The following is an 18,521-nucleotide window of genomic DNA, read 5'->3' on the forward strand; positions in this document are numbered from 1 at the left end:
CCTTCCTTCGATCGGTCGCTGTCGGCTCACAGATTGGGACCAACATGGACCCTTCGTCCGCCGAGGGAAACCTGGGGGCGATCGTCAACGACCCACAGCTGCAACACTTCATTGAGGTGGAGACGCAGAAGCAGCGCTTCCAGCAGCTCGTGCACCAGATGACGGAGCTCTGCTGGGTAGGAAGGAGCGGTAAGCCCGGGGCGTAGGCGAAGGCCTCCTTCATGCTGCTCACGGCTGACCTTCGGAACTCTCTGCCACAAGATGCGCTGCACCAGGCTTAGAGGATTGGGCAGACTTCCGGGGTGGCGCCATCGGCAATGGCGGACTCCCTCTGAATTGGAGGGACAAGCTCTGCGCGAAACGGGTCCTTTCCTCTACGGCGAAGCGGGGACCCTTTAAAAATCACAGGCGGATGAAGCCTGTGACCATGGGACTCGGCGGGCACCCTTAGCGCCCCCCCAACCCGCAAAGGAACCCACTAACGGGCTCCGAAGCGAAGAGGGGGAAGTGGTGCGGTGCTGAGAGTCAACTGCTCTTTCCGTGGAGCGAAGCCGCATAGCCGTTGCCGGAGAGCGCTGCCTTCTTTTTGGGACAATTTGGACTTTAAAAATAATCACCGTGAGTACCTAAACTTTGAAAAATTGGACTACAAATAAGCAACTGGGAAAAGAAAGGAATCGGACTTAAAAATTTATTATAATTTGGTACTGAAACGGGAAGGTCTAAACAGGAAGTCAGCCTTCCGTTTCCTTGTAGACTGAACAAAGCAAAGACAAAGTAAACTAAAGCTTTGAAAATTACTATTTGAGTCTTTGGATTTGGCAACTGATCTTCGAAAAAATCAGACTCGGAAAGATAAAGTTTGGACTGGACTGGAAATGGGGGGTTGGATTGACCCCCTGAGCAAGCTTATATCGACTTTCCGAGTCTGGCAATGGGCCGTGAGAGGTTTGTTTTTTTAATAAATTTTTTATTAATTTTTCAACACATATTAAAAGACAATACAAAACAATACATAAACAAACAAGCATATAAACACGTATAATTTCTTAACCTTCTTTTCCTTAAGCCTTCTTTCAGCGACTTCCCCATACCTCCTTTTTCTGCATCCCTGTTTTAAATCTTTCCAGCAACCCCTGATTTTAATTATATAACACTTCCTTTAAATCTTTTTTCTCATGTCCAGTTGTTTATCGCTGCAATTCTATTTTGCATTACTCAAAGCATTTTAACACTCATTAATTTTACAACAGTTCTTAAGATAAACTTTAAATTTCTTCCAATCTTCTTCCACCGTCTCTTTCCCTTGGTCACGGATTCTGCCGGTCATCTCAGCCAGTCCCATGTAGTCAATCACCTTCGTCTGCCATTCTTCCAGTGTGGGTAGTTCTTGTGTCTTCCAGTACTTTGCTAAAAGTACTCTTGCTGCTGTTGTCGCATACATAAAAAACGTCCTATCTTTCTTTGACACCAATTGGCCTAGCATGCCCAGGAGGAAGGCTTCTGGTTTCTTCACAAAAGTGCATTTAAGCACCTTTTTCATTTCATTATAAATCCTTTCCCAGAAAGCCTTAATCTTTGGGCACGTCCACCAAAGGTGATAAAAAGTACCTTCAGTTTCATTACATTTCCAGCATTTGTTATTGGGCAAATGATAAATTTTTGCAAGCTTGACTGGGGTCATGTACCACCTATAAATCATTTTCATAATATTCTCTCTTAAGGCATTACATGCCGTGAACTTTATACTGGTAGTCCATAACTGTTCCCAGTCAGCAAACATAATGTCATGTCCAATGTCTTGTGCCCATTTAATCATAGCTGATTTAACCATCTCGTCCTGTGTGTTCCATTTCAACAGCAAGTTATACATTCTTGACAAATTCTTAGTACTGGGTTCCAAAAGCTCTGTTTCTAATTTCGACCTCTCCACCTGAAAGCCAATTTTCCTGTCCTGTTTAAAAACTTCATTTATCTGGTAATAATGAAGCCAGTCTCTTACTTTAGACTTCAATTTCTCATAACTCTGCAATTTAACTTTTCCCTCCTCATACTCTATAATTTCCCAATATTTCGGCCATTTGGATTCCATATTTAATTTTTTCACTTCCTTAGCTTCCATCGGTGACAACCACCTGGGGGTTTTGTTTTCCAACAAATCTTTATACCTAATCCATACATTATATAGGGCTTTTCTAACAATATGGTTTTTGAAACCTTGGTGGATTTTAACCTTGTCATACCATATATATGCATGCCAGCCAAATCTATTATTGAACCCTTCCAAATCCAAAATATCTGTATTTTCAAGAAGCAGCCCAATTTTTCAGCCAGCAAAAAGCCGCTGATTCATAGTACAGTTTTAAGTCCGGCAGGGCAAACCCCCCTCTTTCTTTTGCATCAGTTAGTATCTTAAATTTTATTCTGGGCTTTTTGCCCTGCCAGACAAATCTAGATATATCTTTTTGCCACCTCTTGAAACAATCCATTTTATCCACAATCTGCAATGTTTGAAACAAAAATAACATTCTCGGCAAAACATTCATCTTAATAACAGCAATTCGGCCTAACAAGGAAAGTCTCAGACTTGACCATATTTCTAAATCTTTTTTCACTTCTGCCCAACATTTCTCATAGTTATCTTTAAATAGATTCACATTCTTGGATGTCAAATTTATCCCCAGGTATTTCACCTTCTTTGCTACCGTTAAACCAGTATCACTCTGGAATTTCTCTCTTTCTGCAACTGTTAAATTTTTATCCAGTACTTTCGTTTTCTGTTTGTTCAGCTTAAAACCTGCTACTTGACCAAATACTTGTATTAACTCTAAAACTCTTCTCGTACTAGTGTCTGGCTCTTGTAAAGTTAAAACTAAATCATCTGCAAATGCTCTCAGTTTGTACTGTTTAGCTCCGACCTGAATCCCTTTAACCAGCTGGTCCCCTCTAATCATGTTTAATAAAACCTCCAGGACAGATATAAAAAGCAGTGGGGATATTGGGCATCCCTGTCGTGTCCCTTTTTCAATAGCAAATTCTTCTGTAACCACATTATTTACAATCAGTTTTGCTTTTTGTTCAGAATAAATTGCACTTATACCATTCTCAAAACCTTGGCCTACCCCCATCCCTTGGAGATTCTTTTTCATAAAGCTCCAAGAAATATTGTCAAAGGCTTTCTCCGCATCTACAAATATTAATACTGCCTTGGTATTAATATTAACTTCCAGTAACTCCATAATGTCTATTATGTTTCTCACATTGTCTGACAAATGTCTTCCTGGAAGAAAGCCCGCTTGGTCTTTATGAATCTCCCCCACCAAAACTCTTTTCAATCTTTTTGCTAAAATGTCTGCAAAAAATTTGTAATCCACATTGAGTAATGATATAGGGCGGTAGTTCTTAACCTGGTTCTTCTCAGTCTCTGACTTTGGTATAAGTGTGATATAAGCCTCTTTCCACGATTCAGGTGCCTTCTTCCCCTCTAAAATTTCATTACAAACCTCCTTCAACGGTTGTATAAGCCATTCTTTCAAAGCTTTGTAATATCTGGAGGTTAGTCCATCAGGTCCTGGAGATTTTCCCAATTGCATACTTTGAATGGCTCCCTCAATTTCTTGATCAGGGCCGTGAGAGGTTTGGAGATATGGGGGCTCTAAAGTTTGGAGGGATTATGAAATATGCTTTTAAGTACTACATGGAGCTCAGTCTGGACTGTGGAAAAGGGACTGATTGGTTGAAAAGGGGCAAAAGCATTATTAAATTGGAGATCACACGAGTGAAAAGAAAAGATGAAGAAAAATCGTGGAAGGGACATGGAAGAGACTTGAGAGCCTCGGATACAAGATTACCAGGTTAATGTGCTGGTTTGACGGGATAAATGGACTTCCCAGGAGGAAGGGACGCTGGATGAAGATTTTCTCTTTTTTATTTTGTTACTAGGACTGTTTTATATAATAGATGAATGTTAGAAGGATGTTTGAAACGAAATTGCTTGGCTTTAGTATAAAAGCTTTAAAGGACTAGGAAAGAATATAATGGTTATGAGAAGTTATTAAAAATAAGATTAGGTTTTGAATTAAAAGGCTTTTTATAAGATAATGAGGAAAATAGAGTAAGGTAATGTAATGAAAGATTAGAATAAATAAAGTGGGGAAGGATTTGCTGAATCAACAATTTGAGTTGGAATACAGGAAAGGGAGGGGTGAGGAAGTCCGGGAAATAAGCAAATGAAAGTTAAGTAAAGGAAGATGGAATTGTTTTTAACTATTTTTGATTTGTATTTTTCTTTTTTTCTTTTTGCATTTTGTAATATTCTGAAAATCTTAATAAATATCTAGAGGATCGGGCAGAGTGTCCGAAAGAGGCAGCGGCGGCTCAGATGGAAATCATGATGGAGGAGGAAGAGGGCCGAGGGCTACGGAACAAAAGCCCACCCTCACTCTTTCATGTTACGTGCAATTAACTTGCGGAACGTGCTGCCGTAAGATGGGGAGCAGATCCGCACCGTACATTTAAAACACATGATTTCCACCCCCCCAAGAATCATGGGAAATAAAGTTTCCCCTTCAGAGGCACAGTTCTCGGACCCTTTAAACAACAGAGCCCAATATTCTTTGGGGGAAGCCATGTTGTTTAAATGTGTGTTGAATGTGGATTTGCCTGTGGTGAGACCAGAAATGTGCTTTAGAAGGTGGTCTAGCAACATCTAGGAGGAGGACTTGTGCCTCTGGGGTGAAGTTTGGTTGTGATGTGGTTGCTCAATTTAAATTAATTTTCCCCCACTTCAAGGTGATCCTCAGGGCCCCTGCCAACTCTATGATTCTGTCTCTGTGGCGATGGACAGAGGCTTTAAAAGTAGGTCATGCAAAGGACTGGTGCCCCTATAGGGGTTACTGTATTTTTCACTCTATAGGGTGCACCGGGCCATAGGGCGCACCTAGTTTTTTGGGGGGAAAATAAAGGAAAAAAAATTATTCCCCCCCCAGCCCCAAAGAGCAAAGAAGCCAAGATAGCCAGTGGGATCCATCCCGCTGGCTGTCTTGGCTTCCTCTTTAGCCACGCACAACCTCTCCAGCTGGGATGGATTACTGCTGCAAGCTGTGATGATGGTCCTTGTCTTGGGTGGCTTTAACAGGAGATCAAACGAAGTCACAGAGAGCAAGGAGGACTGAAGGCCCTGGGAGCAAAGTCTTTCAGCCTATGCATACTTAACTGCTTTAAGGGTGTCCCCCCCCCCCAAGCAGTGCATAAATTTTCTGAAATAATACAGAAATTGTGGATACTGATGTCGGAAAACAAGCCTTCTTCGGGAGAAGCTGGCAACTCTCTCAGACTCCCGGCTTGGTCTCCGGTGACCTCCCTGGCTGCAATCCCCGCAGGATCCAGGCTAGGTCTCGATAGGCGATACTTCCCAGCGTGGGAAGTACACACCCACTCCCCCCTGCTTCCCTAGCAGGGAAAGGAGATAGACAGAAACATCTATTTACATGCTTTTATTTTGACTTTTCAGCACTACAGAAAACATGCCCGTTTAATTCAAACTCCTTCCAGCAAGTGGCAAAGACTTCCTATACAAACGCAAGAGGAAGGTCTCAAATTACACTCTGAGCAAATTCCGGTGCATCGCCCTGTGAACTGACTGTAACATTCTTTCCCATAGTCAGTCCCATCATTCCCATCATGTGATGTTTTCAAGCTACCAGTTTGCAGCTGCGTTGCTTCTATATCGTGACATACTCCCCCATATGAATCAATGTGAGCTGCGGACAAAGCTTGATCCAGAGAAGAAAACAAACAGTTGTTATACATATAACAATCCCCTGTTGTTTTAGTTCCACCCTTGGAACTACCCGCCACTGGTTTCCCCAATGTAACTCTCTGGTTGTCTGTTTTCCAAGGAATGAGTGCATTTGCATTACCTTGGCTAGGGAATGTAGTGTTACGCTTAGCAACTCCCAGTTGTGTCTCTGTCTCTGACTTAGAGACAGCTTTAACTTGTCTAGAGTTGTCAACAATAGTAACACATGCAATAGCTGAGTTAGCAAACTCTTGAGAATATCTCTTGGGTGGTACACCCTTTGTGATTCTCTCATATCTCTCAGCGTATAAGGTGCTGATCTTCTTTGCTGACTGGCTCATCCTTTGGACTCTTTGGAGAACCAGTTCCAATAGTAAACAGTGGTTCATCCTTAACCTGTGAAGGTCTAGCTGTAGCACGTGAAGGTATAGCAGGTACCCACTGATACTGCGTGTCTACGGGAGATCGATGGATCGTCCGGCAGCCGGCTTGGGGGCTAAGATGGACTTTGTCTCCCTGGCAGTATCCCAACAGTTCAAATATATAAAAGGATGTCACATAGAGGAGGGAGAAAGGTTGTTTTCTGCTGCTCCAGAGAAGCGGACACGGAGCAATGGATCCAAACTGCAGGAAAGAAGATTCCACCTAAACATTAGGAAGAACTTCCTGACAGTAAGAGCTGTTCGACAGTGGAATTTGCTGCCAAGGAGTGTGGTGGAGTCTCCTTCTTTGGAGGTCTTTAAGCAGAGGCTTGACAACCATATGTCAGGAGTGCTCTGATGGTGTTTCCTGCTTGGCAGGGGGTTGGACTCGATGGCCCTTGTGGTCTCTTCCAACTCTATGATTCTATGATTCTATGATTCTTGTGGTTTTCCTGGCCCCCTGCCTTACAGCGAAAATCTCACAGCTGTTACCACTTCCTCTATGCATTCTGAGCCAGTCTGGATTTTTTAAACATATTGTAATCCATTTATTGATATAAAAATACTGCTCCTTATATAGATCCAGTTCTCACATTATTGAATCCAAAACTGCCCGACATAATTCTATATTAAAACTTCCTCCAGGCGGCCATTTTTTAACCTGGCGGGGCCAGTCTAGTTGGCAATATTTCTTTAAAATCTCCTTACTAGGTCTGACCTCTCCTGCTTCTTCCGGGAAGGCTTTTTAAAAATTCTCTATCATACATTCTAGTGGTGTACAGGCTTGAACTTTTTTTGAACATTTTCCTCCCATTGTCTTTTGCAAAAAGCTTTCCCTTTTCACAAGGCAAAACGCTTTTCAGACAGGCAGCTTTCAAAAATAGAAACAAGGAAAAAACCACAGCACACTTCCTCCTCGCTTTTACTGAAGCCCTTCTCAGCTTACTCACAGTCTGCCTTTTTCAAAACACTCTTCCTTTTCAACACAGTCCTTGCTCATTCAAACCACATGGCCCCGGGATGCTCTTTCATTCAACCACACACAGCCCTTTCGCCCCCCCTTTGCCTGCGTCGAAAACAACTTGGCAGAGAATCACTCACAGTGCTTTTTTAAAATATCACACACACCCCACAGCTGTTTTTTCTCCCAAACCTCTTACTGCAAAAACCTTATTCCTCCTCCCTTGGCTTGCCCAGCTTCTCTCCCCTTTTCCCTTTTTAACGGGAGAATACTGATGGACAGCTCAGAGTGGTGATCAATCACTCGTTATTATCTCAACTCACCGTGAGTTCCTTTCCTGGCGCGCTTTTCCTGTTGGCTCACGTTCAAATTCTCCCTTGGTCGCGTTGCCTTTTGCCTGACGGGAGTCCACGCCGACGGCGGTTGCCTCTCTCCGTCAGAAATGATTTCCGATTGGCGCCGGGAGGTGAAACAAGATCCACGACGTCTCCCCCCGCCCGGCTTGAGCAAGGCTCTTTTTGGGTAAAAAAGATACCCTACTGGCTTGTATGATCCGAGTCACGGCACCAAATGTAGCACGTGAAGGTATAGCAGGTACCCACTTAGCGTTAATAAGGATCAGGCAGATGCAGCAATGGAGAAAAAGAAGGTGAAGTTTATTGCCAAGCAATAAGGACCCAGTTGGAATCTCTTCCAAAGAACTGGGACTCCGATTGACAGAAATCCAGAGGTCTTTATACCTGAGCAGATCACAGCAAATCACAGATCATGAGACAACCATGAGGCAGTCACGAATCGCCAGCAAAATTTAACCAATTAGCGAGCTTCTTGCCATGCTTACGGCTCCTGGTCAAGCACAGAGTTCTACTTCTGCTTTCCGTTGCCTGCAGTGACACTCTGTCTAACCTCTCCCCTAGTTATGACAGGACAGGGAGTTTTGGAGTTTTTGTGGTTAGCTCTTCCTGTTCTGTGGATTAATTTAGCCTGTATTTGAGGGGATTTTGTACCAGTATCTCTGATTCACGTCTTCCCCTTGTTCAGGGTACACGGATGTTTGTAGGGGAAAGGTCAGCTTCCAATTTGCGGTTCCAAGCAGTTTGCAGTTAGCTAAGGCACAGCTTCCTTTGATTCAAAATGGATTATAAAAATACTGTAAGCCCTGATTATGTGTGAGCATATATGAATATATTGATTACTGATAACTGATTATATGAATAGCATAAGGGTAGCCCTTCTTTCCTTGCCTCGTAGCAACTGTGTGTGACCCTCTTTCAATGACTGTGTCAACAGAGCTCTCTGAGCTTTCTGTGTCACTTTCAGTACCACTATAATCTGCAAAATCAGAATCATCATAATCATCATCTGAATTGTCCTCAGTGGGAAATGTGTGAAAAACTACTCTCTCCTGTCCAGGAGCACTCTCTAGAAATTTTGTGAGAACCACCTGACCAGATTCAGACAAAATTACTCTGTAGAGACCTTTTTCATAACCCACAAAAATGCCTTTGGCATTTCTCACCCCATCTGGAGTTTGTGTCTTTACGTGAGATCCAAAAACCTTAAAATGTGCTACAGAAGGTTTTCTGTGGAATAACCTTTCAAAAGGAGAACATTCCATACCTTTTGAAACCTTTCTCAACCAAGTGTAACAATAACAAGATAAAGATTCAGCCCAAAACTCATGTGGCAAATGTGAACTCAGCAATTGTGCCTTCATCCCATTCTGCAATTCCTTGTTCACTTTTACACGAATACTTTTGTTCCATGCAGCTTGAGAAACAGCAACTTTGTGCTTTATCCCTTGTTTCTCCAGGAAATCCTGAAATTGTGAAAAGACAATCAATGTTAGCATCATGAACATCCTTAATCTTGTCACAAAACTCTTTAAACCTTGTTAAGGCTTCTTTGGGACTCTGCAAAATGTATATCCATACATAATGAGAGAAATTATCAACACATATAAGATAGTATTTAACATTGCCTCTAGATGGTGCTAGAGGACCAATCACATCAGCATACACTCGCTGAAAGACACTTTCTTTGTCTTCTTATTCTCGACGTTTTTCGACACACCTGCAAGAGAAATCATGTTAGAGAGAATATTATGAAAATGATATACAGGAGGTACATGACCCCAGTCAAGCTTGCAAAAATCTATCATTTGCCCGATAATAAATGTTGGAAATGTAAAGAAACTGAAGGTACATTCTTTCACCTTTGGTGGACGTGCCCAAGGATTAAGGCTTTCTGGGAGACGATATATAATGAATTGAAAAAGGTATTTAAATATACCTTCTTGAAGAAACCAGAGGCCTTTCTCCTGGGCATAGTCGGCCAAACGGTGTTAAAGAAGGATAGAACTTTCTTTATGTACGCTACAACAGCAGCAAGAATACTTATTGCAAAGTATTGGAAGACACAAGACATACCCACTCTGGAAGAATGGCAGATGAAGGTGATGGACTACATGGAATTGGCGGAAATGACTGGCAGAATCCGAGACCAGGGAGAAGAGTCGGTGGAAGAAGACTGGAAGAAATTTAAAGACTATTTACAGAGATATTGTAAAATTAATGAATGCTAGAATGATGTTGGATTGAAATTAAGTGGTTTCTAGCTGTAATGGTATAAAAGAATATGAAAAAATGGTTTTTTATAGGTAAAAACTTAATGTTATAACAACTTAAGATTAAAGATCAGGGTAGAATAAAGAGGGAAAGAAACTGCTGAGCTAATAAATTGAATTGGAATACAAAAAAGGGAGGTATGAGGAGGTCCGGAAAACAAGTAAATGAAAAATAATGTGATGAAAAGATTGATTGTTTTTAACTATTTTTATTTTGTATTTTGTATTTTTTCTTTTTCTATTTTGTAATCTGAAAACCCTAATATTTTTTTTTTTAAAAAAAAGAGAAATCATGTTAGAATCATTTGCATTACAATTATTGTAATCAGATTCTACAAATGCCAACAGATACAGTCCATCTTTCTCTCTGGCAGAAAGATACAGCTGTCCATCTTTGAAGATTTTGCAGCTTTCCTTATCATAGAACAACACCAGTCCTTTTTTTGTGATCTGCGAAACACTCAGCAGATTAAGCTTTAAATCAGGAACAAAATACACATTGTTAATTGTTAAGTTCAGGCTTTTCAGGTAAACAGTTCCGAACCCTGTCGCTTCGATCTCCTGGCCATTGGCCTGTTTCACAGTGAAGCGTTGCTCCTTAAATGTAGAAAACAGTTCCCGGCGTGATGCCATGTTCTGCGTGCAGCCTGTGTCCAAAACAAACGCGTTTTCCACGGAAAATGTGGCCTTTGTCGACAGCAAAGCTTTAGCTGGTTTCACCTGGGTCTTAGTACGACCTTTGCTTGAAGCCTCAGGCTTTCCAGAGCTCCCTCTAGCTCCTTTCTGTTGACGTGGCTTCTTACAGTCCCTCTGAACATGCCCAGGCTTGCCATAATTGTAACAACAAACAGTGTTCAGAGTTTCAGTTTGCTCTTTCCTTGCAATAGCAGTGGGGGCGCTATAACTCCGAGCATCACTCCCCCTGTCAGCAACATCCATTGCAGCAAAAACAGGAACAGCAACAGTTCCTTCACTCCCCCTTCGGGGCTCAAAGCTCCTCCCAGCTTTAGATAAGCTCTAAAGAATCTGGCCAACGCCATCTTGGCTCTCCCCTTCTGGGGTAGTCGACTTTCGGCTCTTGCTTCTCACTCCAGCTTCACAAGCTTTTCAGAGCTTCTGAGAGAACAAAGCCATCTTAATCTCTTTTTTAAAAAAATAATTTTTATTAACAGGCCAATCACATCACATTATCCAAATCACATTAGTTCCAAATTATACAGCCAAATTTTAAATTTTGTTGGGGGTACCCATACATCAAGCTCCGCACGAGTCCAAAACTCTGCACGAGTCCAAACATCACTTATATTACTGCTTTAATTAGACAGTTCTATCCAGTTCAATCCACATAGTCCTTTATTACTTTCTTTCTCTTCTTGTTGTTATCGTATATTCCTTTCTTTGCGATCTCTGATAATTTTCACAAGCAGATTGAAAACAGGCATCCTCTGTGTGGGTTTTGTACTCTCCAAAGATCATATCGCTCAGGGACAGCCTCTGTTCAACGCTTCCATAAAAAATAAATTAATCTTCGGTCTGTCCTTTACTTTTCTCAGGCTTGCCAAATAAATCAAATGAATCAGGAGGCTCTGTCAGGTCAAGATTGCGTTCCAACATTCCTTCTCTTTTGAATGGTCCTGATTCTCCTCCCCCTGTCCTTCTTTCTCCGGCAAGCCTGTCTTGGCAAGACGCCATTTTTTAACTGCGTCATAAAAATTTTCCTCTTTCTCACTGTTCACCAATCCTCTCTCCTTTTATAATCCATCCCACACAGTTCTTGAATTCCTGCTTGTGATTAGTAAAAACGCAACAATCTTATTTCTATCTGGGGTGAAGTGTTATTAATATCACATCGTGCAAAGAAAAAAAAGTTTTTTCCTCCCCCCCTTCATTCCAAACATACAGTCTCCTAGTGGTGATTCATCAGAAGATTTACTTATCCATCTGTCACTCCCGGTCACAGAGATCCATTAATCAGCAGTCTTATCTCTCGAACATTACTTGATGTATGTGCTTCAGCTTCATTCCAATCGTATGTTTCCAATTATAATTCCGAGCTGAAGCTAACCAGCACGCGCTAATTGGAATCGGCGTCAGGAAGATCTGACTTCACCAAGGGCTCATGCCCATCTCTCGGATCAGGGGGTGCATTGTGAACACCGCTGGCAAGGCAGCCCCCCCCGTCTCCTGGGGGGGTAGGAAGACTGCATACTTCCCATAGCAGCTCCTTAATTACCTCGTATGGGTCAGAGAGATGTAATTGTCAGCCATCTTCCAACGCGCCACCTGGTGGCCCCCCAAAGCCATCTCAATCTCAAGCTTCAGCTTTCAGCAGTGAGCTGAAAACTCCAAAGGTTTATTGGGCTGTTTACAAGCTGCGTGCACCTGGCAGTCAGCCCAGCTTGGAAAGTCCCTTTTCTAAGAGTCTGTAAACAACAAGCCTTCGCTGTTATTCCAACAGCTCTTTGCTGCTTGGAAAGTCCCTTCTTTCCCAGTCTGTGAGATAGCAAGCAAACGCTGAAATCCCAACAGAAATTGCAGCCTTTCAGCTTAGCTTTCGCTTCGGCTTGCTTTTGTCTCACTCTTCGGAAGCTTTCTAGCTCACAAATAAGCTCAAAAAGTACTCACGTCTTGTCGCTAGGCAACGGAACTTGGCAGGCGACGGCAGACCTTATCAGTTTTCCCTGGAATGCGAAGTATGTGGCTCTCTCCGTGCTGCTTCAATCCAAAAAACAGCTACTGTGAACCAGAGAAGAATCAATCTGCGTTCACTTTTTAGCCATAAATCTTCATACCTTTCAGGGATCTGTCCGTGGAACGTAGCTTATCAGCCATACGTCTCCACCGGTGCTCAGCCGTCCTTTGTAGCTTCCATCCGCTCGCTACCACTCCCTTTTCAGAGGATGTTTTTACGATCCATCGACCTCCGATCTGCTAGCAGATGTCGGAAAACAAGCCTTCTTCGGGAGAAGCTGGCAACTCTCCCAGACTCCCAGCTTGGTCTCCGGTGACCTCCCTGGCTGCAATCCCCGCAGGATCCAGGCTAGGTCTCGATAGGTGATACTTCCCAGCGTGGGAAGTACACACCCACTCCCTCCTGCTTCCCTAGCAGGGAAAGGAGATAGACAGAAACGTCTATTTACATGCTTTTATTTTGACTTTTCAGCACTGCAGAAAACATGCCCGTTTACTTCAAACTCCTTCCAGCAAGTGGCAAAGACTTCCTGTACAGACTCAAGAGGAAGGTCTCAAATTACACTCTGAGCAAATTCCGGTGCATCGCCCTGTGAACTGACTGTAACATTCTTTCCCACAGTCAGTCCCATCATTCCCATCATGTGATGTTTTCAAGCTAGCAGTTTGCAGCTGCGTTGCTTCTATATCGTAACAACTGATGGCCCCTGGTTTAGGTGGCTTTAAAAGATAATTGGATGAAGTCCTGGAGGAGGAGAGGTCTATTGATTGGCTAAATAAAACCTCTAGATTCTGAGGCTTTTCAATTCTGTGTTGCTGGAAACAACCAGTGGCTGTGCATGTGGCTACTGGGAATTCAGTTCCTGGAAAGAAGCCACTGTGAGAAACTTGATGGTGGACTTGATGGACCGTGGATCTGATCCAGCCATGGCTCTCTTTATGTTTGTATTGGTGGCCTGTGGTGAGTGGGTGCAAATTCACTGCTGCTTACACTCACCAACATAGCAGAGCTCCAACATCTTTAATAGCTGTAATGTAGGAAGTGTAGTAAGTGGTGTTGGCATGGGGATATACTGGTGAGGACATATACACCTATTGAAATTGCTGGTACTGCTGCTGATAATGCATGCAAGCAAAGAATGACAGATGGTGAGGGATGACTGGAATAATAGTCCCAACAACACTGGGCATGGGGAGGGCTTGGATTCCTCAGTCCTGTTTTACCTAGGCATGCAAAGTGATTGAATGTGAACCCTTCTTTATGAAAGAGTGTGCTGTACAACTAAGATATAGCTCCCAGGTGGAGACAGGCCATGAATCAGGAAACTGCAGGGGATATTGCAGTTTATTTTTTGATGTTAGCCTTCTCATAGTTGAAACAGCTGTGGTGGTGGCACAGTGGAAGGCAGTGAGGATGGAGAAGCCACCTGGGTGTTTTGTGTTCTGAGCCAGCTGTTCTGTTTAGAGTTACAGGACAGGAATTCCAGGCATGTCCCTCTTGTATATTGCAAAAAGGGTGTGTGTGTGTGTGTTTTGGGACTAGTTCTGTGGTTCAAAATTCTGAACTGCTGGTGTCTCTTGAATGCTCCTAAGCCCTATATAGAATCATAGAATCATAGAATCATAGAATCATAGAATCATAGAGTTGGAAGAGACCACAAGGGCCATCGAGTCCAACCCCCTGCCAAGCAGGAAACACCATCAGAGCACTCCTGACATATGGTTGTCAAGCCTCTGCTTAAAGACCTCCAAAGAAGGAGACTCCACCACACTCCTTGGCAGCAAATTCCACTGTCGAACAGCTCTGACTGTCAGGAAGTTCTTCCTAATGTTTAGGTGGAATCTTCTTTCCTGCAGTTTGGATCCATTGCTCCGTGTCCGCTTCTCTGGAGCAGCAGAAAACAACCTTTCTCCCTCCTCTATGTGACATCCTTTTATATATTTGAACATGGCTATCATATCACCCCTTAACCTCCTCTTCTCCAGGCTAAACATGCCCAGCTCCCTTAGCCGTTCCTCATAAGGCATCGTTTCCAGGCCTTTGACCATTTTGGTTGCCCTCCTCTGGACACGTTCCAGTTTGTCAGTGTCCTTCTTGAACTGTGGCACCCAGAACTGGACACAGTACTCCAGGTGAGGTCTGACCAGAGCAGAATACAGTGGCACTATTACTTCCCTTGATCTAGATGCCATACTCCTATTGATGCAGCCCAGAATTGCATTGGCTTTTTTAGCTGCCGCTTCACACTGTTGGCTCATGTCAAGTTTGTGGTCAACCAAGACTCCTAGATCCTTTTCACATGTACTGCTCTCAAGCCAGGTGTCACCCATCTTGTATTTGTGCCTCTCATTTTTTTTGCCCAAGTGCAATACTTTACATTTCTCCCTGTTAAAATTCATCTTGTTTGTTTTGGCCCAGTTCTCCAATCTGTCAAGGTCGTTTTGAAGTGTGATCCTGTCCTCTGGGGTGTTAGCCACCCCTCCCAGTTTGGTGTCATCTGCAAATTTGATCAGGATGCCCTTGAGTCCATCATCCAAGTCGTTGATAAAGATGTTGAATAAGACCGGGCCCAAGACAGAGCCCTGTGGCACCCCACTAGTCACTCTTCTCCAGGATGAAGAGGAACCATTCATGAGCACCCTTTGGGTTCGGTCAGTCAGCCAGTTACAAATCCACTGAGTGGTAGCAAAGTCAAGTCTGCATTGTACCAGCTACTTTACAAGAATATCATGGGGCACCTTGTCAAATGCCTTGCTGAAATCAAGGTAGGCTACATCCACTGCGTTCCCTTCATCTACCAGGCTTGTAATTCTGTCAAAAAACGAGATCAGGTTAGTCTGACATGACTTATTTTTCAGAAATCCATGCTGACTATTGGTGATCACAGCATTCCTTTCTAGGTGCTCACAGACTGTTTGCTTAATGATCTGCTCCAGAATCTTTCCTGGTATTGATGTCAGACTGACTGGGCAGTAATTATTTGGGTCCTCTCTTTTCCCCTTTTTGAAAATAGGGACAACATTTGCCCTCCGCCAGTCTACCGGGACTTCGCCTGTTCTCCAGGAATTCTCAAAGATGACTGCCAGTGGTTCTGAGATCACATCTGCCAGTTCTTTTAATACTCTTGGATGCATTTCATCTGGCCCTGGAGACTTGAATACATCTAAACTAGCCAAGTATTCTTGTACTATCTCCTTAGTTATTCTGGGCTGTGTTTCCTCTGCTGAATCATTTGCTCCAAATTCTTCAGGTCGGGCATTGTTTTCTTTATCGGAGAAGACTGAGGCAAAGAAGGCATTGAGGAGTTCAGCCCTTTCTGTGTCCTCTGTTTGCATTTCACCATCTTCTCCTCTGAGTGACCCCACTGTTTCTTTGTTCTTCCTTTTGCTACGAACATACCCATAAAAGCCTTTTTTGTTGCTTTTAACCTCTCTAGCAAGCCTGAGTTCATTCTGTGCTTTAGCTTTTCTGACTTTGTGTCTACACGTGCTGGCTATTTGTTTGAATTCCTCTTTGGTGGTTTCCCCCCTTTTCCATTTTTTGTACACATCCTTTTTTAATCTTAACTCAGTTAAAAGTTCTTTAGATAGCCACCCTGGCTTCTTTAGGCATCTTCCATGTTTCCGCCTCATTGGTATTGCCTGAAGTTGTGCTTTTACTATCTCCCTCTTAACAAACTCCCAGCCATCATGAACTCCCTTTCCTTTTAGTATTACTGTCCATGGGATCTCACCCAGCACTTCCCTAAGTTTTATGAAGTCGGCTTTCTTAAAGTCAAGAAATTGAGTCCTAGTATGCTTGGCTGCTCCTTTCCGCTGTATAGTAAACTTCAGAAGAGCATGATCACTCGCGCCTAATGATCCTTCCACTTCTACCCCACTAACCAGGTCATCAACACTGGTTAGGACCAGATCTAAAATGGCTGTTCCTCTTGTTGCTTCTCCCACTTTCTGGACAATGAAGTTGTCTGCAAGGCCAGTGAGGAATCTGTTTGACCTTATGCTCTTGGCTGAGTTTGACATCCAACAAATATCCGGGTAATTGAAGTCCCCCATTACTACTATCTCCCTTCCTTTTGCATGCTTGGCCATCTGTTCCAGGAAGGCATCATCTATGTCCTCCGTTTGGCTTGGGGATCTATAGTAAACTCCCACAATGAGGTCACTGTTATTCTTCTCTCCCTTAATTTTGACCCAAATGCTCTCACTTTGGCTTTGAGGTTCTAAATCTTGGATCTCTTCACAGGTATACACATCCCTGACATATAACGCCACTCCTCCTCCTTTCTTGTCTGGTCTGTTTCTCTGAAATAGATTGTATCCCTCCATTATTACATTCCAATCGTGGGACTTATCCCACCAGGGAGGAGAAGGGGTATAACTCAGTTGTATAACTTGTGTGTGCAAAAGGCACTAACTTCAATTCCTGGCATCTCCAGGTAGGGCTGGGAATGTTCCTCGCTGGAAATCACTGTCAGTCAAAGCAGATAGTACCAAGCTACATGAACCAGTAGTCAGAGTCAATATAAGGCAGCTTCCTGTCTTCCTAAACAATGCTTACTCTTCCATATCTTGAATAGGAGAAATGCATGGACAAGCCCGGCCCCAAATTGGACAGCCGCGCAGACACATGCTTTGTGAACTGTGTGGAGCACTTCATTGACACCAGTCAGTTCATTCTCAACCGACTGGAGCATACACACAAATCCAAGTCGCCCTTCTCCGAAAACCTCTCTGACTGATTTGGGTGCTGCAGTGCCTCAGTTTCCTTCCTTAATGAGAAACCAACCTACTGAATGAGAGAAGAGGAGGAGGCGGAGAACAAGGAGAACAAGCAGAAGAAAGGATCAAAAGTTGTGAAGGACGTTGGCCTCCACATTCAGGACAGACTTCTGGGTTTTCTGGCCAGCATGAGCAGTTCTGGTTTAAAATTCCCATCTTGTGAACATTTAGCAGTCAGACAAGAGAAGCCTTGCTGATTCGCGTGGGCTTGTGCTGCCCAGGTTTTTTAAAATTTTGCTGTTGGATAACAAGAGCTTCATAGCAGAACTGTAGCATCAAACAACTTGCTTTCCCAGTGGTGTGACCAGGGAAGCACACCTATCAATATTCAATCATTTCCTCCATTTTGAAATGAAGGGAGCTGGGAAGTTTCAGACATGAATGTTGTTCCTGGGAAAAGCAAAGATGACTTTTTAAAATGGTATTGTGTTTTAGCACGACTGATATCAATTGCTCACCTGCAGCTTGGACATGTGGCTGAGCTGACCCTTTTGTAAATCGCAACTAGTGTTGCAGTTGAACAGAGGGAGGCTGACTTTGCTTGCTGTCATGTGCCATTTAAGGTGCATATTCAAGCCCTCCTTTACATAGCTAGGAAGAAGTAACCCCAGAGGACATGGGAACTGAATACCATTCATCTGGTCATGTAAATGTTTCACTTACCAAGTACAAAAGTCAGTTTTAACTTTCTCCATTAATTCCTTTCCTGCTGATCAGTGGAATAAACATCAAATAGATTCATTTTAAACTGCCTGTTGAGTCGGTGGTGATTCCTTCTGCTTTGATTGCTAGGGATTTAGAAATAGGAATGCTGTTGCTAGCAGTTATGGTGTTCTGGAATATGAGAATGCTGTGCTATTAAAAGATAGTTTGAAATTCTCTTCTCACTGTCTGTTAGAGAAGCAGTCTCTGAGTTAAGCATACTAAGAGATACATCAATTGCTGGTAAGTCTACACAAATTATTAGTCCTCACCTCAGACAGTTTTTATAACTAGCTATCCACTCATGTATATTACAAATGTGTGTTTCCCCTCACAAAAAAAACCATGTTTGGATAGCTTCTCTTCTGTCTGGTCTAAATAGATCTTTACTTGCCACAAGTGACTGTTGGGATACTGCCAGGGAGACAAAGTCCATCTTAGCCCCAAGCCGGCTGCCGGACGATCCATCAACCTCCCATAGACAGGCAATATCAGCAATTAGCGACACGAAGCCTCAAGAATAGATTGCCACATTCT

General features: G+C 43.1%; 1 protein-coding gene across 1 annotated transcript; it reads left to right on the forward strand.

Moving 5' to 3' along the window:
* Nucleotides 1-44: 44 nt before the first annotated feature.
* Nucleotides 45-17,284, forward strand: LOC128406066 (mitochondrial import inner membrane translocase subunit Tim8 A-like). The gene is made up of 2 exons (XM_053373106.1): nucleotides 45-176; nucleotides 17,081-17,284. The coding sequence occupies exons 1-2, from the start codon at nucleotides 45-47 to the stop codon at nucleotides 17,240-17,242; spliced, it is 294 nt and encodes a 97-aa protein (XP_053229081.1). The 3' UTR covers nucleotides 17,243-17,284.
* Nucleotides 17,285-18,521: the final 1,237 nt, after the last annotated feature.

The sequence above is a fragment of the Podarcis raffonei genome, chromosome W, assembly GCF_027172205.1.
Source record: "Podarcis raffonei isolate rPodRaf1 chromosome W, rPodRaf1.pri, whole genome shotgun sequence".
NCBI lineage: Eukaryota > Metazoa > Chordata > Lepidosauria > Squamata > Lacertidae > Podarcis > Podarcis raffonei.

Bases quoted from the DNA above. Each gene is read 5' to 3' on its own strand.
- LOC128406066 (XM_053373106.1), top strand. From the start codon at position 45: ATGGACCCTTCGTCCGCCGAGGGAAACCTGGGGGCGATCGTCAACGAC. The intron at 177-17,080 runs GTAGGAAGGAGC...TATCTTGAATAG, and splicing joins AGATGACGGAGCTCTGCTGG to GAGAAATGCATGGACAAGCC.